Source organism: Molothrus ater, chromosome 16 (assembly GCF_012460135.2).
Source record: "Molothrus ater isolate BHLD 08-10-18 breed brown headed cowbird chromosome 16, BPBGC_Mater_1.1, whole genome shotgun sequence".
Taxonomy (NCBI): Eukaryota; Metazoa; Chordata; class Aves; order Passeriformes; family Icteridae; genus Molothrus; species Molothrus ater.
The window spans coordinates 8,081,599-8,109,258 of record NC_050493.2 but is presented as its reverse complement, the minus strand read 5'-3'; the positions used below and the strand labels follow the sequence as shown (position 1 = coordinate 8,109,258).

Here is a 27,660-nt window from a genome sequence, read left to right as displayed (position 1 = left end):
TTTATTAATTACTTTGTGTACTACATACTGTTCTTAGACCAGTAAAAGCATAGGAGAGATAGCAAGACACTTAGAACCACAGAGGGTGGGATGAGACCTTTAAGATCATCAAGCCCAACCATCAACCCAGAACTACTATTGTAAGCTCATGCTTTTTGATTTTGAACTAAGTCCACTGGCATTATTTTTCAGGTTAAGTGTCTCTGAAGAAGCTAATCCATTATTTACACTGAAGCTGGTCTGAGCAACTCACCTCAACACAACATCCAAACGAATTGACTTGAGCAGTTTTCCAAAAGCTTGTCTCACACGAGCACCACTATGGACAAGCTGAACACGACACACATCAACACACCTGCAACACCAAAAAGGAAAGAGCTGTTGATATCCCCATCATCAGCAGAATTCTAATAACAGACAGAACTCTGTGCAAGTACCTCTGTAAAAGGTCATCTGGAAGGGAGGAAGACAGGGCATGGAGGCTACTACATGCTTGAAGACAAATGTTCACATCTTCCAGAAGTGCTAAATTAAGGAGTTGAAAGGAGAAAAACAAGTTATTCTTGCTGGAATTAGGTAACTTCTGCACTACTCTGCATTTGTTCCCATCTTATTTACAGATTTTGGAATTGAATACATCACAGAACTGTTCCAGTGCTTTTGAGAAATGATTTGTGACTGGGAAATTGGTCTACCAAAAATGTCAGTGATGTGTCAAATCTCTTAAGATTGCAATTTATTTTAAGAAAATCAATTGTTTAAGTAACAGGCAGGGATCCACTTTAAAAAAAAATCATAAAAAGAGTCTAAGTTCTTGCACAATACTACCTTGAAGCATTCTTAAAGCAAATGAAACAAGTACAATTGGTACTATCAGTGGGACAAGGCTACTTAAGTACTTCATTTTGAAATGTAAAAGACAGTTAAGTAAAAATATGCAATATCTTACTGTTTGCTAAAAGTCCTTTGCAAAACTTATGAAAAGATGGGAGAGAAAATAACGGTGTGTATGTTTCTGACTTCTTCATCAGAAGAGCCACTTCCAAAGCCCATGTTGTAAGTAGTTTCCTTCAAAAACCAAAAGTTTAGTCACTCTACAGTTACAGAAAGGTACTTTCAAACTACTTCACCTTGTACATCAGTATCACACCACAGCTCACACTTTCTAGACAAGTTATTCTTAACTTTAAAGATGTCCCCAGCTTTCACAGCATTTTGGTAATACGGGATGGCAACTATTGCAAAAGGATAATTTCAGTGAGCAAACCTTTTCTTTCAGTGAAGTTTGAAAGCTCTGTTTCTACTGGATAGATCTTAGGATGGTTTAAACTTCTCTAGTTTTCATACAATAAAAACAAGCAGCATTTTTTTTTCCCACAATTTCACTAATAGTGTATAAAAAACCCAACATTTGACAGGTTAAATTTACCCCAAGTTTTACAAATTCAAATTATTGTGGTTTCTGAATTAATGTATTCTACCGGACAGAAAAAAATTTCCCAATTTCTAAGAATATTTTCCTTACCTGGTATCTTGAGTAAGGTTATCCTTCTTAAGCAGTAGCCCCAAAAGGTTCAGTATGATTGAGAAATGTTTTTTTGTTGCTGTAGTTACAGTACTTATAACTGCTCCATCAAACAGAGAGGGAGAGGAAGAGCTGAGGCTACTGGATATGAAATGGTCGTGCCTGAAAAGGCAAGGAAAAACAAACTGTAAAGCTACCCCAAGATTAGAGATACTTCCCTGAAGTTCACAGGAGGAGAGAAAACATCAACAATTAGCAACAAAAGTTAAATGAACACATAGACACACAAACCACACTTTGTCAAAACCCAAATATTTTGATCCCTAGCCTAGAAGAACAAAGCTACAATTTCCTATCAGTCCATGCAGGTCAGTAAGCTGTTCTCAACTGCATCTGGTATCCAATGCTTAGTGAAAAATCACCACAGCCAAGAATGTAAAGAGTAACAGTTAAAATTATTCCCTTTAACAACAGTTTGTATTAATAAACTCTAAAATGTATTTACATCTGTTGTTTACATCTCATTACCTCTCCCAGATCTCTCATTAAGCAAAATAGTAAATAATCTTTCCTAATTTACTTTTAGCAGAGTTCTCCCTCAGTTATCTCTATTCAAACAAGATTTCTAATCTGCCTTTGAATAAAAGGCCAACTTTAAGCCAGGATATGCCTTCCTGGCCGAGATACAGCTTCCCTGCAATTAATGAAAGTAAAAATTAATTAAGGAAGTTTGGGCAAACATTTGATTGTAACAGCCTATTTCATTTCATCCCTCCAACAATATATTCTATTCACATCAGTCCATCCTAGTGCTCTTAAAATATGCTGAATTATCAAACCCCATACCTGGAGCAGTGTGAGTACAACGTGTAGAGCACTGCATACTGGACAGCAGGGAAGTGAACTGCTATGTCACCATGAACAATCATCAGGTTTTTACTCAGCAGTGCAAACACAGTTGGTGAAAGGGCCCACATCTATAAAACAATCACAGAAACATAAAAACTAGGACCTACTTTTAACTGTAATTTTCACACCATCAATTAATGTCTTTCCCTTTTTACTGACAGGAGATAATTTAACTCCATTGTTTTCTGACTGTAACTATTTTCTTTCCCATTTTTTAGAAGTTGGCTAAAAGTAGTTAATGTTTTTACATGCAAAGATCTGGAAAGTGTTTTCATATGGCTAATATACTACCAAAGGACATTTTACAGCTGCTCTTATCTGTCTTGAGTTTCAAAAGCAATTACTATGATGATCTTAGCATTAAACCCTTAATAACCCTGATAAGATGCTCTTTCCTATAAACTGCTTTTCATTATGCAACAACTAGAGATACAATCCACCCACTGTTTCCCCTAAGTTTTAGCACTGGAAGTGCTAGAAGCTTAGGAAGTTCAGTGACAAATATGATCATTTTAGTTATACATATGCACCCTACTGGTGTAATACATTAATTTTAAGTAACCAAGTATTTTTTACACTTATTGCATGAACTGTCTGTTGAGTTTTTACTCACCCCAATTAATGAGTTTTTAGCATTTCCAATAGTACTTAGAGCACTGAGATCAAATATAACAACAAACTTGGCATTATCCACATTGGATATAAGCTTCTTGAAAGAGTCATGCTGGATTTCAGAACAGGCCTCAGGAAGATGTAAACTATGGAGTAGACTATTTAAAGCACAGGTCATTTCTCCTAGAATCAACCTGTAAGCAGTCTCCAGAACAGGAATGTTCTTCAGGCTCAATACAGCTTGGTATACAGCAAGAGCTGCTGCAACGACCTTGAGAACATAATTACAGCAATAACTGATTAGAACAAATCATAAAATACACTAATCAGCAACAAAGACTTTAAAATCACTCTTCTTCATCTATGAATAGCTTAGTCTGATACAGATATCTATCTTCAGTTTTCTACACCTCTTACTTACAGACTCTAGATCATCCACCTAACACACTGAGTATCAAAGCCAGATGAACTAAGGACTTCTCTACCTGGAATGATGGCAAACTTTCCAATTTCTTATCAAATCTAAATGCTAAAGCAAAGAAGTAGCTATATCTGTCTTTTCAGAAATTTCAGATATTCAGTTAGACTAAAAAAACGTATTTAAGTTGAGCTTTACAGCTTAAGTTTTACAGCTTAATATATTCTAGGAAGTGCATGAAGGCTGTTGGAATATACCTGTAGAAGTTACTTCCTCTTACCTCTTTCTCCTTATGATAACGAAGAACAAGTAGTTTAGACTCTGGTATAAATAATTTCTCTACAAATGATGATGGTAGTTTTGTATTTATTTGTTCAACAATCTGGGGATAAAAACCAAAATAAGTAACTTCATCTGAATTTTTACTCATTATTAAAGATTAATCAAAATACTGTTTTTCTAGTCCCTCACAAGAATAAAAACATGTACAAACCAGTGTCAACAGATTCAGGACCGAAATGACATAGTCAGTGCCACAAGTCTGACAATTTTCCATTTGATCTAATCCATAGGTGATGACCATGTCACAGTGTATGGTCATACTGGGATCCAGGCTGCCAAGTAAAACCCCAACACACTCATTGGCAGCTGTAAGCACAGCTTCAGAAAAGAACACTTGGTTTGCTGCAGTCACACATCTCATTACTCTGTACAGAACCTGCAAAATTAAAAACACAACTGAGTTAAACTCCATTAAAGAAAGATGCTAATTAATTGTCTTCACACCCATTTGATATCCTGTCCCATCACCTGCTCTGCAGCTTGTTCAATTCTATTCTGAAAAATGTAATCTTGACATTACACTTCAGAAGTGTAAGAAAAAACAAACTTTCAACTGCTTGGTTTCCAAGTCAGTTAGAGATCTACAAAACCTAAATTCATGATTCACAGTTCTATTCAGTTCCAACTAACATCACCAGAAATCCCCTTGAAAAAGACAGAGGAGTTTTCTTGAGATTTTGTCATAAGAATCCCGTGCAGATTAATGCAGAAGTTACATAACTGTCTTGTCTTCAACTGGGAAATCCATACACTTATTTACCCAAGAAGCTGTGTCTCTCACAAAATTCTGCAAGGGCATAAATTCCAGCTGGGCAGGTCATCCAGCAGCCACAAGAGTTTGAGTGCAAGCATTTTTATCTTATCTCCTCACCCATCACAGAACTCTATCAGCTACTTAGCATATTATATAATATTTATTCTGAGTTTACACCATCCTATACTATAGAGCTAGAAAAGTTTGCTATCAGATTTAATAGATGAAATTTCAACTTCGAAAGAAAAATCATCACATTTTATAAAATCAAACTCATAAGTAGAATTCAAGTTTCTACAGCGGCATAGTTATCTGAATAAACAATAACAGTTTCAAGATAAAACTAAGGTTAAAATGTCTAAAAAATTAATTTCTGATACAATTTCCATGTGCCACTATTACCATCTATACTTCAATAAAATTATTGTAGCGTATTTCTTGGAAAAAAGTAAGATTTACTCAAAGCTGAGAATATACACATTCATGTGACATTCATAAAACCTAAATCAGCTCAGTCAATGGCATTGCTGTATGGTGACAAAACATTTGAGCAACCAATAAAGCCAAAGCAGTGGAGCTCTTACATCAGTTACATAAGCTTCTGTAATGGGTGGTCCCCTGATGGGGCTGAAGCGCTCGCCGATGCTCCTCACCACGGTGCTGAACACCCTCAGCAGGGCAGCCAGCTTGGGCAGCGACACCGACGGGGGAGGAATGTCCTCATCTACTGATTCCCCTGAAGCCACGTGGCTGAGGTCCTGCAGCACACAAGGTTTGTGTATCAGCACACATCATTAACTTACACATGGGTAAAATATCAGAATGTGAGATTGAAAATACTTCATCTCATTTCCAGACATTAAACTGTACAGTCTAATTAAAGATGTGTTTATCCAGTATCTCTTAACTACACACACAAAGGTGGAATCTAGGCACACAGTGACAACGAGAAGTCACAGAGTAGCAATGAGTTTAGCCACTGAAACAAAGTACTCAGACTATATCTTGTAAATTAAACCTGAGGCTTATGAAGTTCCTGGTCTCTGGAACATGATCATCTGTATTGCTGCACTGTTACAACAGTTGTCAGCACACTTTTACCACTCTTCCAAAAATTCCCAACCCCAAACTGGAGTGGAGATGTTTGACTGGCCAATCCTATCATACATGTGAACTACGTTGATCTGGAGACCAAGAGTTCACTAACAGCCTACTCCATGCCAGCTGGCACCAGTGCCTGGGAACATTCCCAGAAGTGCTGATCTCATTAGTAGAGCTGTAGCCTTGCTCTGCCCCACTGTGAGATAAACACACTGGCTGGAAGCACCTCCTCCATGTTAGCACACGTTATCTTAAAACTCTTCCGTGACTAAGAATACACACATTGACCAGAGCAGCAGCCAGCCTGATAAGCAGTGATTTACTGCTCTGCCCTGAGAATCCTAAAGCTGCCCCAGCAAAGGCCCTGCTGTACAGAGAATGACACTGACCAAATTATTGATTCTGCTTTGAGTGACACAATTATGCTCCAAGTACAATTTTACCTACAGGACCTGCATATTAACACACACAATGTAGTATAATTGACCTGTAAGTACATTATCATGTAAGCACCTACACCTTAAAAGACAGCACTCCTCCCCCCAGCCCCAAAGCACTTCCTTTAATGACAGCATCAGATCAACTCTATGCCCTGTTAACTAAGCAAAGGTTACAAAGTCAAAATGAAGTATAATAAATGAATATAATCTCATTTTCCATCAGTTCCTGCTCCATTATTTCCTGCACAATGTAATCTGCTGCTTTATTTTAAAAAGACAGATTTATCATTAGTCTTTTGAAACATTAAGATTTCCTCTCTCCCCCCAACAGTTACGAGTTCTGAAACACTCTGAGGTTGGACAATTAAATAAAGCATCAAGGAAAAATCATGAGCTGTCTTCACATCAGCTCTTAAAAAATAAAAGCATTCCTGTTTGGTCAATTGTTTATAGTGTTACTACAACACTATATTCTCAACAATGGCTGAGGGCCTGGTTGTGATACTAATTAAATAGTTCATGAGTATTTGTGCAGTTGGTCATTGTACATGACTGAATTATACTCCATAATTTGGTCCTCTTTTCCCCAGGAAAGCCTACAAAAGTAATACAGGCATGAAAATCACAGTTGTGGGTTTATTAAGAAAACTGTAACAGTTAACTCTGGTATATACCATAAAGTCTTGTTTACCTCAGCATAAGCTTCCATATCTTCCAAAAACTGACCCAAAAGTGTGGTAGAAAAGGTTAGATCAGCCACCCAAAAGGGCTCCAAGCTCTGCAGCCATCCTGTACAAAAATACCAAGCCAATTAATACAGGGTGACATACAATCTTTAAATTTTAGTTGCATATTTCTGAGGGAAAAGTTGCTGAGCTAAGAGGTCATCTACATGAAAATACTAACGCTAGATGTTTTTAAAAGAAATACAAATTGTATCTCCCTCTTCTGTCCTTTTGTAAATATAATTTTAAGGTTCAGTTCTGCCCCACAGCAGTAAACACCAAGGATAGAATCTAGGACTATGACACAAGAAGCATAATAAACTTGCTGAGAGTAACTCCCAAGAAAACTGACAAAGCTACTGGAAAAACTCTCCTCATCTTTTAAATGCCAGTACAGGATCTTTATGAGAAAGATTCTCTAAAAGTACATAGGGAAAAAACATATCCTTTCACAGAGGATATACTAAGACCTATAAATTTATTAAAGATTGTTATAAAATTGCACACAACAATTGGTGTTTAAATGTACCCTGAATAAAGCATCCCATTTTTCCAGAATTAGCAAAAAATGGAAAATGCAAATTTACTAAAAAGCTAGGAACAAAGTATCTTGTTATGTAGCCAGAAACTTAATTTGGTTTTATGTCAGCTTGCATGTCAGAAGAACAAAACTGGTGTAAATAAACCCCAAACATCCGCAAGCCGGAGCAGGCTGTGAGACCCTCCATAAGCTCCTGTGGCCAAACTTACCAGAGACCTGTTGTGTCAAAGAAGGTTTCTGAGTATGATCTATGTGCCACCCAACCAGGATGTCCACTGTGTCCTGGAAAGCAATTGTGAAAACAGAGTCATTTTCCAATTTAATGCACCAACATTTCCATTACAGAAAGAAAACACAAAGCACAAAGAAGCTTACCCTAAAATTGGTGCTGAAAATGTGTGGGTAGCATCGAGACACCAAAAGGATGCACTTGACACACTTGCACAGTAACTCTGGTGTATCAACATTTTCTAGGATGGACTGCAGGCTGGTCATTACAAGCTGAAAAGTAAAGCAAAGCCACCAGATATTTCACATTAACATGAGAGAGAACACATTGCAACAAACTACTTTGATTCAGTCAACAAAACTCTACTCCTTCTGCAGGGAACAAAATGTAAAAGGCATCACATTCACTGCATGAAAATAATCACTTCAAAGGGGCATTTGCTTGATATATGGCAGAGCCAGGGAACACTTTTCTTTAGCTCTTTAGCCACAGAACAACTGTGTAATTTTAAGTCCTATTTCTCCTGCTGAAGCTTTCTGGCTCTGTAAAGTAACTATTAAATTGGAGCACAGACCTGGCCATAGCTGTTCTACACCCAAAATAAGAAACCCTAAAACTTGTACAAGGGGACATCATCTTGTCTGCACACATCCTACTCCTTCTCAGACCTACCCACCATTCCAGTTAGAAATTGTAAACAGGAGGTGGCACAAAACAATCAAAAGGTCGGGTTTTGTGTACCATTCCACATAAGTTTATCTTTTTGTCTCAACAAGATTCTTCTTGGATTTGCCATAAATACTAGAAAGTTGCATCAAAATATGTATGATCCTACAAAGACATGTCATTCTTTTCTAATTTAACCAGAACCAAATAATCCCATTCAAAAAGTTCCCTCCCAGTTGTAGTGATAATTACTGATTATGTCAATATAGCATTACTTACTGTTCATTCCAGTTTAAAAAGTTCATTCAAGCATTGCACTGAGAAAATCATTAATAATCATGTTTTAACTTGTAGTCTTACCTGCATTAAGGATGAAAATGCTTTCTTTTCTCCTACAGTCTCTAGTGCTTTGTAGGTTGCACACAAATAAAGAAGTTTAACTTCATCTTTTGTGGATGAACTGAATTTGCTAAAAATCCATTTAAAGATCTTCTCAGCCTCGTAGCTCAGAGAAGCACAAAGAAGGCCAAGACAGCAAGCTCCTTCCTGTCTCAATTCCTGAAGCAATTTGCTACTGCATTTTTGGAGAGAAAAAAAGAAACTTGGGATCTCCAGCCATGACAGCAAACAGAAGCATGAACAAAATTATAAAGCAAAAGAAAATATATGCAGAAATGAAGCTGCTTCTCTCCTACTTAATGGCAGCAGTGGCAAAGCTAAGATAAAATTCTAAGAAACATTATTTCTGTGGAGTAAATCAACTTGAATAAAAGTATGCAAATGTGCTGTTTCACTAGCAACACACCACCCAATAGAAATAGTTCTTAATATGCAGCTGACTCTGGGAAATAACACTGACCTAAGCACCTAAAAGCCCACACAAACCTCAGCATCCTCTACATACATTCTTCATTGGATGTAAATGACTCAGCTTGTAAAAAAACTCATTTTGTTTTGGAAACTACACCACCACAGCATTGCACAGCTCCACCAGCTGAGTGAACACACCTGAGACAGACTCCACACTACCCACAGCATCAAAGCCACACTTGTGCCTTCACATTCTGGCCAAGGGAGGTGTGCTCTAGACAGCCCAACAGTACTGTTGATATACCTAAGAGCTTTACTCCCCCCTAATTTCATTCTGTTCCTGCAATGGGATACCCATGCAAAACTAGCAAATCAATTTCTCTCAAACTTTTCCCTCTCTATTTCAAACCTAATGCTGACATTATTTTTCCCCTTTAGAGCATTTTTTCAACTTACCTTTCATTGAGCACATCATGAATGGCAGTCAGGATATTATCCAGTTGTTTAACAAGTACCTGGAATATAAGATACATAAAAGGCATAAGCACAGTAATTGCCCAATACTGCCTCCACAATAGGTCCTGCTTACACCCACATTAAACACAACACTCCCAGTTCTCCTTGGCAAGAAAATGCCATTATGCTTTCCATGGCCACTGCAGACTAGCATCAACTATATTAAGCAATACTGCAATATTATCCTAGATGTTATATTTGATATTTATTTACAGTAGCCATGAAAATACTGGCAGCCTGCTATCAAGATCTGTTCCAAGTTTAGTTCTTGCTGATAACATTACATCATCATGGAAGACACATCACGCAGCTCATGAGTAGCATCTACTAAAGACCAAATCTCTAATATTAATAAATAAATTGTATCACTGGAAAATTTAATGGAACACATAAAATAATCTGAAATATTAAAGTTTCTATTTAGGCAATACTGCATTTTAGTAAAATGGAATACAATTTTGGAGATGAAGCATTATTGATGACCCAGTGCTCTTCAGTAAACATAACCAGAAAGACTTGTTTTCCTAACATGCACTGAACCCCTGCACTTAGTGATCTGATTGAAAAATCACACATTAGCTGCAACTGTGTAACGTATTAACAGGAAGTTTTCTTGACAAGTTAATAAAAGGGTTTATTCTGCTTTCTTCAGAAAGACATTCCTCTTTAACACAGTGCATGGTATCCAGTTTTTGTTTAAAGTTTTGAGCAACATCATGCTTTTGAGGGTGGAGGGACAGAGATCCACATGCTTGACCCCTCAGAACTTATAAGGGCATTTTGAAAATGTGTCTGGTACCTGCAAGACAGGCTAAAAAGGAAAAGACATCTCTATAATTTAGAAGCTAAAGCAGGACTCCATTAGATGACAAGAGACCACTGACTTCTACCACTTTACTTTGAACTCATATTTCAGCCCTGAAGATGAAAAGAACTCAGTTAAACTACACTAAATAGTGTCAAGACCTGCAGGAACTACTGCTAGGTTAAACACTGTCCATTATGAAGTTTTGGCCTTGATATCACTTGACATCTGATCTTATTCTCATTAGTGAGCTCAGAGAAGCTTCTAGGTGACAAACTTCTAATATTCTGACCACTAACAAAGTTTGTAATCACTGACTTATACAATAGAATGACAATTTCAGTACATTCTGAGATAGCAATAAACCTAAATAAAATGCAGTTACAAAATAAAATTTTAAAATGAGGAAAATCTCATGGAGAACAATGGAAATAACTAAAAATAACCACAGAATAACTGGGAAAGCATTTGCTTCCTAAACCCTTGTAGTAACAAGAGGAAAGTTGAAGTGTTGACTAGGCTTGCACAAGGGCTGCTTACACCTAGGTGCACAGACCAGAATACTCCCCACATTCAAGTCTCATGTCCTCTGGAAAAGAGCACAATTATCACTGGTTAATTAACATATAATGAGAAAATGAACCAATTTCTTGTAAGTAAGGACAGACACAGATCCCACAGCTAAAGTATCAGAGCACTGCTTGCAAATGAGTGGCAGGATATTAAACCATCACTTCCTGCTTCTTCAGTACTTGGAGAACTCTTAAGCTTTCCAAAACAGTGGGGGAGATGTGTCAGACAATATGCTCTTTAATATTTCGTTTCAAAATATGTAATATTAAAAATTTATACCCACAGTGGGATACTTCCCTTCCCATCCCCATATCCTTAAAAAACACTGAGGACATTAGAGACTTCAGCAAACCACCAGAACTCCTAAAGATGTAATGAAAACAAAGATTAACTTAGTTCTCTTCCCACATACAGAGATGTTTAGTTAGAAAGCTGAGTAGCTCTAAGAGCTATTCACAAGAATAAATACCTATGTATTTTTAATTTAAAATACAGAAGCAGTTCTTGAACAAGACAACAACACTTCCCCTTCCCTCTGTTTCCTTTTTGAGGGATCCAGAGGCTATTCCTAAGAGCAGTCAAAGAAAGCCACACACATGCCATGTTAATTCCTACAGTTCAGGCATTCAGCAGTTTAGATCTAAGGCCATACATCCTAATAAAACATTTCCTGCATTATGGAAGCAAGACAGACAATCCAGGAATACACTCTCCTTTCTAGTGGAATGAAATTCTCTGTATACAAGATAAACCTGCAGACATATCCCAATACTCAGATTTGAAAAAGACCATTTTATAAAACAAGAACTACCCAATGCTATGGAAAAGGAAGAATTGCTGACCAGTTTGTTTTCTGGTTGCTGAATGAATTCTTTCAGTTGCTTTACAGTAGCCAGTCTTCGGTCTCTGTCGTCTTCCCGAGTAATCCTCCGAAGAAGATTTGACAGTCGAGACTCGTCAGAATAAGACAACGGTCGCTCTGCAAAAAGCAATTCTTTATTTTCTCCTACAGCATTTATCAACTGCACTGTATTGTCCAATATGTCTATGAGTGGAATCAATAAGTCATAATAGTCATTTAAGAAAATAATTTAAAATCAATCCTGATTGGTTTTAAACTTTCATAAAAAGGAAGTTAAATGTAAAATCCAATTTAGTTACCAAAATATTTCATTTCTTCATGTGGACAGCCCAGTACGTGTTGAACTCATTCAGAACTAAGCAGAACTGTCTTACTTTTACACAAAAATCTGGACTTAGTTTCCTTCTACATAAATGGAACAAAAAAAAAAAATGGTGTGGGGTAAGATTAAACCAGACTTCTGGTTGAATAAACAAAAATAATTCAACAAATACTATTTTGAGAAAACCTTGAGGAAAAAACCAAGCTGCTTCCTGAAGCGAAGAACCAGATTTAAGTTCAGGCAACTACAAACAAACAATATTTTCTCTCTGATAGGTAGCAGGGTTCTGCTTCAAACAGGAAAATAGACCTGCTCTTCATTGACTGAGGAACAGAAGCCCCCAGCATGAAGAGGGACCTGGCAGCTCACTTAAGCAGATCATGATGGGGAGAATGAACCTTCCTAAGGCAACACTTCATTAAACCTGGCCAACAGCACAGAGAAGGTCACAATGCAGCTCACCTACCTCAGGGACAAACTCCCTATGAATTCATACAAATAATTAATTGTCCTCATTTGAAAAAAGGAAACAAAATTTCTTTCAATAAGTTTAACATTAGATGTTTCATGGTGGTTCAAATCAGAGGATTCATGGAATATGATGAGGCATCCTGAGTCAACATGACTAATGAGAAAATCCAAGACATCTACAGAGCTTTCTGCTCTTCTCTGCTAGACGTCAGTCATCTGATGTGACTAAAGCAGCTTTGTCTTTGTTCACTTAATAGCTAATCTACATTGGCATTACTCCCCAAGAGTGTCAGCTAATTGTTAAATCACAATTACAACTTTAAGAAAAAAAAAGAAGCAAAAAACACTAACCAAGAACATGAACGAAGCTACACTAATCAAAGCACTAGTTAACAAATACCTGTGCCATCCACTTTGTGGAAATTCAGCAAGGTCTCAGCCACATGCTAACTCACAGAAGACTATTTTTAAAATTGTTTAATGAATATACTAACAAGAAAACATCAAAGAACTTAAAACCCAAAATCTTGTTGCAGCACAATCCCATTGTATTATAAAGAAGATACAAAAAACCAAAATGACTTGCTGAAACCTACAACAAAGACAGCCACATTCTAAAGGACAAACTCTTGAAATCTGACATTTCAAGGAGAGAAAACATGCAAGTCATAGGCAGCAACTTCATTTTAAGTATTAAAGAGATGCTCACATACCCAGAAAACAGTCTGAATTAACTATTATTTAGTACTGGCAGAAAGTTTTTTCATTTGAAGAGTGTTCTATTTCCTCTACATAAACATGAAAACATACTAAAAGGACTACATCATTTTAGACCAAGACACCAGAATGGGATTCTAAAGCCTGAGTTTAACCCATTCCTAAAATCACATTTTTGAAACAGTCATGTCACCACTTACACCTCAGCTCTTCCACTGCAAAGTACACTGAACATTGTTATTTCTCCTCTGAAATATTAATTCTTGAGAAGAAACAGCCTGTCCTCATGTTTATAATGTGCCTGGCATAAAGCAGGCAGATTTTACCAGTGGCTCAACTACTAAGTGATGCAATAAGTGACAGTGCTTAGTCATAAAGTTTCTATTTTCATTCAAAAAATGCTTAGAATAACTTCTTTTTTGTTTTTTTTTTAAACTATGACTCAAACCTCAAATAGTGGGAAGAGTGAAGCCTTCTTCCTCAAAAACACAAGCCCAACATTCCTGCACCCTCTTGAAACTCCAAATTTGTTCTTGCTGCATCTCCCCAGACCTTGCCCACATTCTTAGGATACTTCCAGCTCCTTCCTGGCCTCTGTTCCTCAGCAAGAGGGAGCAGGAGCAGTGGCAGGCTCAGGAGGACACAGTGACAGGACGTGGTCACTGCCTGTCCTGCAGCCCAGGGAGAACAGGAACAGCTGAGCTGCTCCCAACCATTGCTGCTCTTCCCACACTGGGGCTCATTAATTACAACTTTTTACTCAGGCATCCATTTGCAACAATTCCAAAGCAAGTTCTCCTCCTCCTTAGAGATGTCTCTGCCAAATCTGGCTAACCTGAGCAAGGGTTCCAAAGCCATCTAAAGGAAATTGAAAGATTAACAGCCTAAGCCAGGTCATTGAGAGATCTGCCAAACCTATGGAGGAAGCCTCAGCACAAGGAACAGTAAAACAAGACAAAAAAACGAGCAAAACAAGTTTCCATCAACACCATCTAATCATGTATCACAAAAAATAAAATCCATACAGACTGCATAAGCACAGTGAACTTCTTTTCATATTCTGAACACAAGAAATATTGCCAGAAGACATATCCTCTTCCTGAAAATCAGCACTGTCCTTACCCTGTGATTTCCTCATGTCTTTTGTGGCTAAAGCACGATTCCCATGCGGAACACTGGTAAAATCAGGATTGGTCACATTGTTAACTCTCAGCTCTTGCCCCAACGACTTCCGACCATAAGTATTTTCCCCAGATCCTCCATTGACACTGTAGCCACCTGTGGACAAACCAATGTGACATTAAAACAGGCTCTCAGACCACATATTCACCAGGGTGCTGACTTGTGAGTTATTCAATTCATATGCAAATCTGCAGCTCTATCCTCCACCACCTCCTTTAGCTTCCTTCTTCACTTCCACATGCATCAAGGTTTTGTTATATCCTGTAAATTTCCAGGTCACAGATTAAGAATCTTGTCTTTTTTTTTTTTTTTTGGTACATGAAAAAAACCCTCGATTGTCATAAAGTTTAATATCAATTTTGTTGCATTTCATGTTTTCTTATTATTACTTTGACTTGAAAGGCTTTGTAAAATACAAGGTCAAACTGCTAGTACACATGGCTAGATATTTTCACTGACTTGCTCCTTTATGTACATGAAATCTCCATTCTGTTTTTCCTATGAATCCACCACACAAGCTAAGTAAAATGGCCAAAAAAAAGAAAGTTTTTGAAAAGACAAACATGATCTGCTTGCACAGATTGAACAACTCTCCTTAAACATAAAGGTCAACATTTTCACTAATACTGCTATCATCCTCAATTAGGCAGTCTACATTCTACATTCTCCCACTTAAGATACATCTTTGAGCAATAGAAAATGAAAATAAAAGCATCATTTTGAGTAATTCAATTGACCTTACTCCTAGATGCACAAGAATAAACACACTCAAATGCTGAGACTGGAAATTTTCCAGCCTGCCACACCACTTTGAGGGCAGGTTCTTCCCCTCAATACTGTAGAGAAGTGAAACTGTCCCCTGAGCCTGCCCAATCCTTCACTCAATGTATTAGAGCTCACCTCCAAGGAACATTTCTGAAGTGCCTTCCTTCTCCAAGACAGGGAAGAATCAACTAATAAAATTAAACCCAGAACAATAAAAAACTTGCAAGATTTCTTTCAGAAAAGATATTTCCACAAGTCCACCTGCTTCAATGTATAAAAGAAGGTCTGGGGAAAAGGAGAGGTGGCTCCCCATAAGAAGCTGCCTACTGAGACTAAAGAATTGATAAAAAAGTAGAGTTCAAAACATTGAGGTGAACCTAGACCTCAGTAGATTTAACAAATGTTTCTTTAAGGCAAAATATTTGATAAAAAGCAGATATTAACTACCAGTATACATCTGTGCATTCCTGTACCCATGGGGCTACCCTACCATTACAGAAAACCCTGTGCAAAGTCTTACTTGTAATTGGTTAACTACAATTACAGGAAAGACAGTTTTTATCTATTTAGATTTACAACATTATTTTTTACAGCTCAGTTTTTAAACAGAAACTAGCAAGTGTGCCACTTTCACATTATTTTGTCAGAACAAACCACACTGTCCTATGAAGGAAGTAACTTCTAGCAGCAATTAATGCATTTGAGCCTAAACATAAGAGTCACATCCTTGGAGGTTTTCAAACCTGAAAAACTTCCAAAAATTATAAATTCGTAAGTGATTTTTATTATTAACACCAGAAAATGGGGGGAGGCAGGTAGGGGGCGTATGGAAGCCAGGACAGAAAATCTCCAATGAAAATTCCATGCTGGCAGACTCCAAGAGATGAACTGAAAAATCTTAGTAAACAAAGAAACTATTCTGCATCTTTAAGCTTACAAATTTCTCCATTAATAAAAACTAACTAGATACACCTGGAACTTGGTTTTATAGTGAGAATATCCTAATCACTTCTTCTCAAGTCACACCTGAACAAAACAGCACGAAGTGCTGAGCTAGCAGAGACATGCCCTGCAAGATACAGCAGTGGAGGGAGAACCAGGTACGTTTTTCTTCTCAAATGGCACTTTCCCAGCAACTTCACAAACTACCTTTCTGAATTTCTCCAAAACTTACTATTTCACTGCACTGCCAGTACATTCTTCAAATACCAGCACCCTTCAAATTAGAAGAACAACCTCCTCTGCCAGTCTGTGTTAAACACAGTACAACATTCCACATTAGCAGACAGACAAATACACTCACCTCCTAGGCAGTTTCTCTACTGAAGTAAAACAAATCTTAAGGTTCTCAAACTATGCAGATAAACATGCTTCATGCTTCTCCCACCTACTAACACTACCTTCTACTTATAAAAAAATTAATTTGCATCCAGCTGTAATTTCCCCTAAGATACAGCAATTATTCAGTCAGTTACAGGCCAGAGAATTGGGGGGAGTTCAAATACTTTTTAGGGTCCTGAACAAAAACTCCCACACTACTACTCCTGTGAGATTTTCTCTTGAGTCTGGCCTGCCTGAGGATTTACATAGCCAAAAAGTGACTCTGCAAGTAAGAAATCCTCCAATTTGATATCTGTATTTGGCAATTAAAGAAAGAAAAAAAATCAGAATACAGACTTTTCATAATTACAGAAAAGATGTGATTCTGACTGTTTAGTTATTTCCTAGAGATAGTATTCACATCCTAAGGATAAAAAAAAACCAAAGCCAGTAAAAATGTATGAATCACACATCACATGATTTACATGAAGTCAGACTGAGGTACATGAAAGTAGAAACTGACATTAATTATAAGAATATAGAACTGATTGCTGAATAAAGATTCCAGTTTGGTGAAGAAAAGCTACAACAGGCAATAGATCAGCCTTGTAGCCCATTTAATCCAATACCAGAAGTACTGGAGACTATTCAGGAAGAAATTACAGCCTGAAGACCAGACACATCCAGAATATCATTCTTCAGGAAAAAGTACTAATTCTGTTAACACATCAAGCCTTCTCTTGCATTCTTCTCCTAACACAACTGCGTCAGTCACAACCACAGTATTTCTTTGATCCCTGACAAATCTCCCAAAACACTGATACTGTGGCAATGAGACAAATCAGTTCACTGCCTTTTTTGGAGGGAGGGAAAAAAACAAAACAAGACAAGACAAGACTTTCTCCACCATTTCAGTTTCCTGCCTTTCCCTGCTCGTCCCCTCACAATCACACATGAAACACAATCTGTGTACCTTTTTCTTCATTCTGTATGTCAGTGTGGACTCTGATATCATCGTGTCTTTGCCGAGACACCACAGCTGAATTTGAGGGTTGTAATCCATAGGAGGCAGAACTGCCCCGATCTCTGGATGAAGAATATTTTAAATTGTCCTGGTCAGCTGATGCACTGTCAGTTCTACAAAGAGAAAAATATTTTTTTTATGTAGGGATATAACAGGAGTGGGATTCACATTCACTTATAAATGCAACATATTTAAATGACAATCCCAAATGTATTTCACTATGTCAAAAAAGTTGTTTGTCTAACCTGTTGCTTAAAAAGTGACCTTAAATTCACATTGGGACAGGAATTGACTAATGATCACAGCAACATGCAAAGGAAATCCATTCTAGTGTGCCAGTGCCTTTTCTTATGACCTTCTCAAGTCTCTTTCCAGTTCCATGTCTACACAAGGAAAACATTACTTCCCAGAGGTGACAAATAAAACACAACTAGGTCCAGGTATGTATCACAGCTGGATGATACAGCGCCTACCATTTGTGAAAGTCATCACTAATCTACAGATGAACATTTCTGTAATATGCCATGGGCCTTACTCAGCAACATAAACCCTCTTATTAGATGGAAGAATGTGACTGATGATCAGGACAAAAATCACAGCTGAAGTTTTTACAAAATAAAAAAGGAAAGAAGCCGACTTTACTGTGAAAAACTGAAAGGTAAATTAAGAGCTGTGATCCTTAAGTGTAAATGTCTGCAGATAAAAGGCAACTTAAAAAAAAAAATCTGCATTAGGTTTGAACCACTCTCATATCAGAAAACTGATATAGACCAGACTAAACTTTTAAGGGAAAATATTAAAATTATGAAATCAACTCTTCTCCCTGGACACACTAAGTGGTTTAATTTTTAAACATACAGGACTTTAATAATAAACATGTGTGCATGAGACTTCAGAACATAAACTCAACCAATCACTTTAAATGCACTCTTAGAAGCAATGATAGGAGGATGATATTAAAACAAATAAAGCAATATCCATCCAAAGGGAGAGTCAGCAGAATTTCACTCAACTCCAGTGTATTTAGAATCAGACTATTCAGATTATTTACAGCAAGCTTTCCCTACCCTAAAGATCTACTATTTTTACTTAAAGTTTTGGATAGTTCATTTGATTATTTAACAAAAAAGCAGGACAGATCACTCATGTAAATTAACTACAATTTGTGTAAGGATAAACACCACATGTCCTTAAAGAAAATTTCTTTCATTTTTCCTTTTCAAGACAACACTGTGATTAGAACTGGTAGACAAATCAGGAAAAAGGGAAATACATCTCAAGGCCAAAAGGGAAAAACAGAGGTAAACTTTTTGATAAGCACTTGTTACTTAAATGGTACTAAAGGTTTGCTACTGTCCAACAGAGCTCAGCCTCAGAACAACTGCAAGAGGAATACCATGAGCACTGACACTTGCAAAACCAACTGGAATTAAAGACACACATTTTATTCTCCTGAGAATGTTAAAAGACATTATATTATCAGTTTGGAACAATAAGAAAACTGTGCTTTTTCCATGTTGTCACAGTGCAAGTTGATATTATATTTGCTTGGCAGGTATTATTCCCTTTTGCACTGTAAGCAAGCTCATTTTTAGACATACACAGTAAGACACTTTTTCTCACTCAGTATTCACTGTGCCATCACATCTGCTGCTTTGTTGGGCACTTGCTTGGACTATTTGAAAAATAGGCTCTATTGCCTCTACTCTAGAGGCAAAGCCTTAGTAAAAGTCTTTATTCATGACAGTTAACTAGGATTGTAAAAATCTTTATTCAATTGTTCCATCATCATTCACCCAAGCTATGCTGAACAGGAAAGTTCTGCACTTCACAGGTTATGAACTTTAATTGTGACCAAAAATCATGTGCAAATTTCCAGACATACAGAGACCCCAGATCTTCTCCCTGCCCTAAAACCTCCCAGTTCACTTTGAGCAATTACATTAGCTTTTTAATGAAACAGCCTGACAAATTTTCAGCTGGCAAATTTAAGTACTGATGGCTTCTTACATTTACCTTCCCAAAGGGCATCGCTTTTTTTAAGGCAATGTGCTGTAAACTGAATCATCTCTAATTGTCAACCATTAACACTGAAATTCCTACGTCTGTAGAAAAGCTGATTAAATGTACAATTTTTAACACTGTTCTATGCATCCTTATCAACTGAAGGACTACACATGTTCTCAGCTAACCCCACTTCCCACAGGACAGCCTTTGAACGCTTTGTAAAATTTTCCATTGTGGTAAAAAACATGAGCCTATTGTTTCCCCAGGAAAACCCACACACTCACTTCATTCTGGCTTCTGGAACAGCCAACTGCAAGCCAACCTGCTCACACTTTATCACCAACTAAAAGGTGAGTCCAATTTTAGTAAAAAATATGTAATTGTTCTCCTATATATCAATTTAAGAGACAATAATGCCCACCTGACAACACTGTTCCCACTACAGTAAATGTGTAGCTTCAATAGGATAGAAACTCCTGGCTATCTTTATGAGGCAGAGACAAAAATCATCCTAGAAAGATGCTGGTGTTCTGTGACCCAACCGACTGCCATGGCCTGTATTGCCTGGAAAGAGGATTTCCAATGGGAAGGAGCTTGCAAGGAGAGGCAGAGCAGAGGACTGATGGACCTGTGCATTTGCAGCTGCCCAGGCACTCACCACTCCTCAGTGGGAAGGCAACTCCAGAGCTGTTCTGTGGGCTCCTGCAACACCACTCTGGGAACGTGTGGCAAGGGCTCATCAAGAGCTGGGGCTGTGACCCAGCACCTGTCACCTGCCCCTGTGCTCCAGACACCTGGGTGACACAGGGCACTGCTGTGCACACCCACTGCATGCACAGGCAGACACACTCCATTTCCAAATCCATTGCTCAAAGATACCATTTTTCATGTCAGGAATGTGGTTACTATTTTGAAAGACAGCCCCTCACAACTCAGGCAGGCAGTCTGTGTTCAGGTACTTGCCAAAGTCTTAAAAATAATTACTTTTTCTGCCTCCCTCCAGCCATTCCACCAGGCAATGGGCAGGACTGTACTGCTGGTCACCTCAGCCCATGCCTGCACTTCAGGAGGGCCCAGTTCTGCTCACATGGTGATATTTACACTGAAATTGCACCAAGCAGATGGCAGCCTACACGACAGACCTAATGCTCAGCATTATCCTATGTAACAACAAATTTAAGTTAAATACATTGACATTGCCACACACCAAACAAACATCATATATTGACAGAGTCTCAATGTACAATGTTAGCAACAGATAAGCAAAAGTAAAAATACAAATGCTATATTAGATGAAATCAAAATGGGAAACTGCAAGGATGAACATGACTATGATTACCATATACTGTAGCTTCCAAAGTTTATTTGGCACTTTATGAGAGACTACACTGCATTACTTCTACCTGAAAAGCTCACTGATGGAGAGTAAACAAGGTACTTCAAGAGCTCACATGAGAGTTTTCATCTGTTTCTGGTTCTGGTGGAAGATCACCCATCACAACCAAGTGCCTGCAGACGCTGTTTTAGCAATATCTTTAAACAGAAGATACTGCATTCAATTTCTGCAGGGTGATTTTAAACCTGCCTTTGTCCAACAGGAAAAGAAAATAGTTCACCCACATAAATAAGCAGAAATAGCCACTAGTGTGTCCTCCCTCTCCAAAAGGGCTGCTTATTTTTTTCCACTGGCATATGAAAGGAAACAGACTTTAAGTCTACTATCTCATTTCATCAGAAGTATAAATATGATTTGACTTACCAATTTGTCTGACTGAAGAGAGCACAGCTAAGAGCAGTTTAACTTATCCAGAAAAAAAAGAAAAATAGATCAAAAATGTGTTATTTTTGTTATATGGGCGCCTTAAGAATTTTGTCCAAGAAACTTGCTACAATCTAGTGTATACTGTTCACTATGTGTCGCTTTTTCAGAACAACCCTGCCATATGGACATTATTTTGAGACAAAAATCACTTAATTATTCTATTAGATTTTATTTCCAAGTACAGAACCTACATGAAAGATTTACTCCAAGGCAATTCTACTGAGTGAGCTCTATTATTACCCAAGTCAGTGGATTTTACTTGCTTACTTGCTCTATTTGCCAAGTTTATTTGAAGTAATGTCGATAAATTCTTCATTACTGAAATTCTTTATCAGTAAGATATTTAAAACTTTAAAGAGTCACTGTATTCACCCAAATTAACAGCTTCCCACCAAATTTCTGACTGTTCTGCCACTGGCATGCAGAGCTTCCTTCTGCCATGATCTTCACTTGGTCCACCCTGCCAAGCCAGAGCCTGGCTGAGCTCACCCCAAAGCCTACTTCTGCTTCTTCTCCTGTGCTGAGAAAATACAAGTGGCTGTGTTTTCTATTCATGAAATAACTAATTAACTATCTTCCTACTGCAATTCTGCCATCTCCATTGCTGGACATCTACCTGCCATCACAGTAGCATTTCAAATCACCTCTGATTCTGGGTCACTCCCTTCTTAGACAGTAATTTCTCACCAATTTCATTCTGTTCCACACTGGGCATTATGAGAAGGGAATGTCAGGGAAAGGTAACACATATACATATCCTCTTCTTTGTCTACAGGTGTATTCCAACAGACATTTTGAGGTGCAGGATGTTGAACTAGCTAAACCCTTGGTCTGATTTAGTATGGCTGTTCTTGAATAGAAAACAATCCACACTCCAAGTTTCTTCTGCTTCCCACTGACACACTTTCATCTTCTTTAATCTTTCTCACATCTCATTCTCCTCTGTCTTCACATTAAAAACAAAGGTTCTTACATTACAAATTTCAGCTCCTCCATTTTACCAAAACCCAAAAATGGCTTGGGAAGGTGTGAGATCAAAGAGTTACCATAATACTTAACACAAATGTAAAAGGAGATCAACGGCAACTCCAGAACTGAACCCATTCCTGTTCAGCATCTCCACATGCAGTCCACTGAATCTCTTCCCAAGGCTTCCATTGATGTTTCACAATGGCACCTTACATCTGATCCTGCATCTCATTCTTTCAGCTGCCTTAACATCACTGACTACTTTTCTCTCTCCCTTCCTATCTCAATCTTTGCTCTCCTCTCTCTCAGCTACCCCTGAAGGGACAGAAGTCACATCCACTTTCACCCTACATGACTCTACACCCATTCTTAGGTAATCACAGCAACATCCTCAAACACCTCTATGTTGCCAACTTTCAGGTCTCTCACCTATGCAAACTACAGTTTCAGCCTATTTCTAACAAAGTTTTACAGGTATTTTGTTGTACATGCAAGCACAGAGAAACAGTCTCTGTCTCAACTTTCCTTCTACACAGCACCTGCTACCATCACCTGCCTGTCATTCACTGCCTGGATGCAGCACTATGATCAGACAATTTCCACAGTGAGTGCTTGCTTTTTGTAAAGGACATGCCTCTGCCCCTCACAGCCATGTGAAAAGCACTGCTCTGAGCAGCACTTTCCTGGGCCATTTGGTCTAATGAGTTTCTTTGCTCCCTGCCAGTATCTCCCAACCTGTCTGAATTAAATACAGGGTACTTACTTGTCCTCAGTTACAAACTTCCAGCCAATATGCTGGAAGGGCTGCTTAGGCCACAATCTACCTGCAAGGAGACCATATTTTACTGTCTTGTCTTGTTGGGTGTAAACCCATGAGGACCAGGCAGTAACTCGATTTGGCAAGCAGGATGCTAACAGAAATTAGTAACTTGTAACACTGACTTATGCTGTAGGAGAAGGACACCTGCCATTTTCATTATTTCAGTACTAAAACCTAATAGGACACTTCTAGAAGTTTGCTCAGATGTGACAGATGTTGTTTTACACTTTTCCACATCCTCCCCTGCTAACCTACATTTATGGTAGGTGAGGGAGAGAGAGAGGTCCTGTTAATTAAAATCTTATCTTCCTTTTCACACTTTCACCTAAGAATGGCATGGTGCACCCTGCACTTGCTAACCTGCACTCACACTCCTGCATTTTCTCCCAAAGAGCAGTACTGCTTGTTTCAGTACATAATTAGCCCTCAGCACTTTAACAACCGAATTCTGTTCACACACAAGGCCTGCACACTGAAATTATTTTTTTTTTTCCCCAAGAGTTGTAACAGGGAAAATGCAGTGAGATCTGCTGAACAAAGAGAAAAGAAAGAAAGAAGCAAAGGTCTAGACAGCTGCAAAGATTAGGAGAAGGGGGAACAAGATCTTATCAATCCTTCTCAAGAAGTCCTTCACTGTTCTCTGTCACATCCATCCAACATCTGTCTACAAAGTTTTTGTGTTGCTATTAACTGAGTCTGGTACACAGCAGTGCACAAAGCAATATGCCCCTATACATCAGGACAACTTCTTCCTCTGTAACACACAGGCAGCTCTATCTGCACACAAACTGTTGGAAAACCAGTCCATGTGCTTCTGATGTATGACTGCATCCACACACACATACAAACAAAATCTCATTTTCATTAAAAACTACTTCTCCTTTAAAAAAGCTCTGCGCTCCAACTTTCAGTTTCACACTCTTTTCACCACAAGCCCCAGTGCTGATCAGCATTACTAAAAACTGAGAGGAAAGCTGGACCTACTAATGAAAATCAATCTAGTCACTTTTACGCACACAAAAAAGTGCATTTGAAAACAATCCATCTGATGATACACCCATGTATGAGCAGTTCCTTTTTTTGCCCTTAGGAACTTGAAACAACTACAATTATTACAGCTTTCAGTACTTGGGCTGCTTCCTTCACCTCTTCCACACCCTGCAAGAAAGCATTTACCAGCAGTATCACCTGAAGTAAATGAAACAAACAGCCAGCAGAAAGGGGAAGGAAAGAATATGTGGGTATATTTGTGTTGTGGAGTTTGTCCAAGATCATATTTCAAATTATGAAAGCAACACAGACTGTCAGTTTTATATAACAGATCTCCTTTCAACCATGCATGTGAATCACTTTTAAAAATTAGTTAACACCAAAAAGACAGACTGATTTAATCTCTGCACTGTCCTTAAATTCATAGTGTAGACTCAGGTTTCCCATCACTAATCTTTCTGAGATGTAAAAAAAAGGAATGCTGCATGTAGATGAAAATGTGCTGTGTTCGGGATTGTGTGAACGTTTCTGATTCCTGGTATCCCCAACCAGAATTAAAAAAAAAAAGATAATATTTAAAGGAAATGATACAGTTAAATTCTGAGAAGTGTCAGCACCAGCGTAGAGGTGTTGGCTATTTCTTAGCAGAAGCTCTTGATCACACAGTGTGATGGAAACACAACAAGGCCCTATCCATGCTGAGGCTCCCTGAGGCTGCCACACTTGCCCTGGTGCTCTCACTTTTCCCAGCTTTGGCTCTGCTGTGGCTTTGTGGCAATTTGTGACAATTATTTTAGCAGCCCAGGTCACACAGCTGTACTTGAGAGCTAAGGAGGCACCAAACTACAGGGAACACACCAAAGCCACACATGGAGGTAACTTCTTAAACCAGCCTTTTCACCAGGCAAAGCATTTCTGTAACTACACTCTTACTGTCACCCTTAACTCTACTGAACCCTCTGTAGGCAATACTACATTGGATAACATCAGCTTCCTAACCCTCAGAAGATGTATTTTTTAGATAAAAAGATAGAACTCGTGACAAGTTCATATATCCGACCAAAATGCATTTATAGAAATCATCCACTGCAAAGACACATCAATATCTTCCAGGTGGAAAGGTCACAAGTTAGGGTCCAGAATTACAGAGTGCAGCCAAGAAAACTGAAGAAGTAGGTAAGGAGTAAGAGATCAGTCTTCTTAATTCTCTCCCAAAAAAAATCTAAATGCTCTAAAAAAATGTCACCAATAAGGTTCGTACGTTCTTAAGTGAAGAAAAAATAGTAAATTATGCGACCAAGTATTTCAATCACAGAAGAAATTAGAATTTAAATAACCACGTCCCATACACCATTAAGAATTGAACAGCCTCTAGCACTGGCCCTAGAGGCTGGGCTGTTAGCTGTTCAAGCAAAAGGAAAGCTTCTTTCACAGTAAATGCTGAAGTGACCTTCCCATTCACCCAATTTTTCTAGTCCAAACTACATGAGACTGGGACCATCACGTGTCAATATATTCCCAAGCATGTGCAACTCTGTTCTCTACTGGAAAGTTTGTAAGTAGGGTCCCATGTTGTGTTAAACTTTCAAAAACTCTTAAAAAAGCCTCAAATCCACATATTTTTTAAAAAACCTAAGAAACACCAAATTTATTTAGGATTTCTATATGACAATTTTGACACTGAAAACAGCAATCCTGAGCACTAGAGCAAATACATTGGCATGAGATAGATTAGAAATAATTAAGACCTGAAATACACTCTCTACATCTAACTAAATCAGTGAACAGATTTTGAATTTTACTATAACGTGCCAGGTGTAAAACACACCTAAAGCCTTACAACACATTTTAAGTAGGCTGGGTTGAGAGCTTATATAGATCAACTATTCTCCCCTAATTGTTTAAAAAAAAAATCCAAAATAAACCTATGTAGTACCACGTTAACCCTCAAAAAACTACGAGTACTCCTGCAGCCTCAGCTCTTCCCTGGCTGTGTTCCAGCTGAAAAACAGGCTGAAAATACGGGACCCGAGCCCACCCCCGCTCCCCCGCCCCGCGGCCGCCAGGGAGGGACGCGCTGCCCGCAGGCACACACCGGCCACCGGCCGCACACGTTACAGGCCGCGGGAGCTCCCACCCCGCCGAGCGCTGACACCCCGGCCCCGTCCCGCCTCCGGCAGACGCGGCCCCGTCCCGCCGCCTGGGCCCGCCCGCCCTCCCGCGCTAGGCCCGGCCGCCAGGAAGTGGCTCCGCCGCCGCCCCGCTCCCCCAGGCCCGGCGGTGGGGCCCGGCCGAGCCGCCCGCCCCGCTCTCGCAGCCCCGAGCCCGCGCCCCCGGCCCCAGCCCTGCCCACCTGGGTTGCCAGTCATTCCAGCCCCGCGGGTGGTAGTGCTGCCTGCTGCCGGTGCCGCTCAGCCGAGACCCCGGGGCTCTGCGGCTCATTACCTTGCCCGAGACGGCATGGCCGGCCGGGCAGCGGCGCGGGACAGGGCGGAGGAGCAGCAGGAGCAGGAGGACGCGGGGGGAGAGGCGCGGGCGGCGGCTCCTCACTCGCGCTCCGCGGGCGGTGCTGCTGTCTCACAGCGCAGGGAGGGGACGCGGCCGCCGCGGCTGCTCCGGCTGCTGCCCGGGCGCGCAGCACGCCGGGATGGCGGACATGAGCCGCCCGCCCCTCCGCGGGGCACGCCGGGAGGGCGGGCACGGGGCGCGGGGGCGGCGGCTCCGCCTCCGGCAGCCGCGGGACGGGATCCCCACCCGGGGGGTCCCCGCTGCTCTCCGCCCGCGCCTCCCCCGGGAGCGGCTGGCCGGCGGCGGCACCGCCCCGGGCGGCCACAGGGGTGTCAGCCCCCGGCCCTGCGGAGAGTCGGTGACAGCCCGTGCGGAAGGGCAGCCAGGGCGTCCCAACGCCAGCGGCGTGAAGGGATCGCGGAATCCCTGGGGTTGGAAAAGACCTCTGAGATCATCGAGTTCAACCTCTCTGCGAACATCACCACGTCAACTGTACCATGACACCGAGTGCCACGTCCAGTCTTTCCTTAAACACCGCCGGGGACGGTGACTCCACCACCTCCCTGTGCCGCCCATTGTCTAATCCTTCTTGTGAACTTCTTCCTAATATCCAACCTAACCCTTCCCTGGGCGCAGCTTAAGGCGATGTCCTGCTGTCCTGAGGATCAGGGTACCCCGAGCCCCGAGGGCGCCCGGGACACGGCGGGAGGCCGCGGCTCCCAGTCCCCAGCTGTGAGGGGAGCCAGGGGATCCCAAACCCCGAGTCCCGAGGGGAGCCAGGGGATCCAAACCCCGAGTCCCGAGGGGAACCAGGAGATCCCAGACCCCGAGTCCCGAGGGGAGCCAGGGGATCCAAACCCCGAGTCCCGAGGGGAACCAGGGGATCCCAGACCCCGAGTCCTGAGGGGAGCCAGG

The 27,660-nt window shown here is 40.0% G+C and overlaps 1 protein-coding gene across 1 annotated transcript in view; it reads right to left on the bottom strand.

Annotated features, from left to right (window-relative positions):
* Positions 1-26,834, bottom strand: part of SMG1 (SMG1 nonsense mediated mRNA decay associated PI3K related kinase) — a 59,876-nt gene extending 33,042 nt beyond the window's left edge. The window contains exons 1-18 of the mRNA XM_036392142.2: positions 26,591-26,834; positions 17,579-17,742; positions 14,461-14,616; positions 11,809-11,945; positions 9,529-9,587; positions 8,623-8,836; positions 7,743-7,868; positions 7,577-7,649; positions 6,793-6,890; positions 5,145-5,318; positions 3,958-4,182; positions 3,745-3,846; positions 3,048-3,317; positions 2,372-2,502; positions 1,526-1,687; positions 950-1,068; positions 438-525; positions 254-355 (exon numbers count right to left, since the gene is read on the bottom strand). Coding sequence (XP_036248035.1) covers positions 254-355; positions 438-525; positions 950-1,068; positions 1,526-1,687; positions 2,372-2,502; positions 3,048-3,317; positions 3,745-3,846; positions 3,958-4,182; positions 5,145-5,318; positions 6,793-6,890; positions 7,577-7,649; positions 7,743-7,868; positions 8,623-8,836; positions 9,529-9,587; positions 11,809-11,945; positions 14,461-14,616; positions 17,579-17,742; positions 26,591-26,679 — 2,489 coding nt within the window. The 5' untranslated portion in view covers positions 26,680-26,834. The remainder of the gene's footprint in view (positions 1-253; positions 356-437; positions 526-949; positions 1,069-1,525; positions 1,688-2,371; positions 2,503-3,047; positions 3,318-3,744; positions 3,847-3,957; positions 4,183-5,144; positions 5,319-6,792; positions 6,891-7,576; positions 7,650-7,742; positions 7,869-8,622; positions 8,837-9,528; positions 9,588-11,808; positions 11,946-14,460; positions 14,617-17,578; positions 17,743-26,590) is intronic.
* Positions 26,835-27,660: the final 826 nt, after the last annotated feature.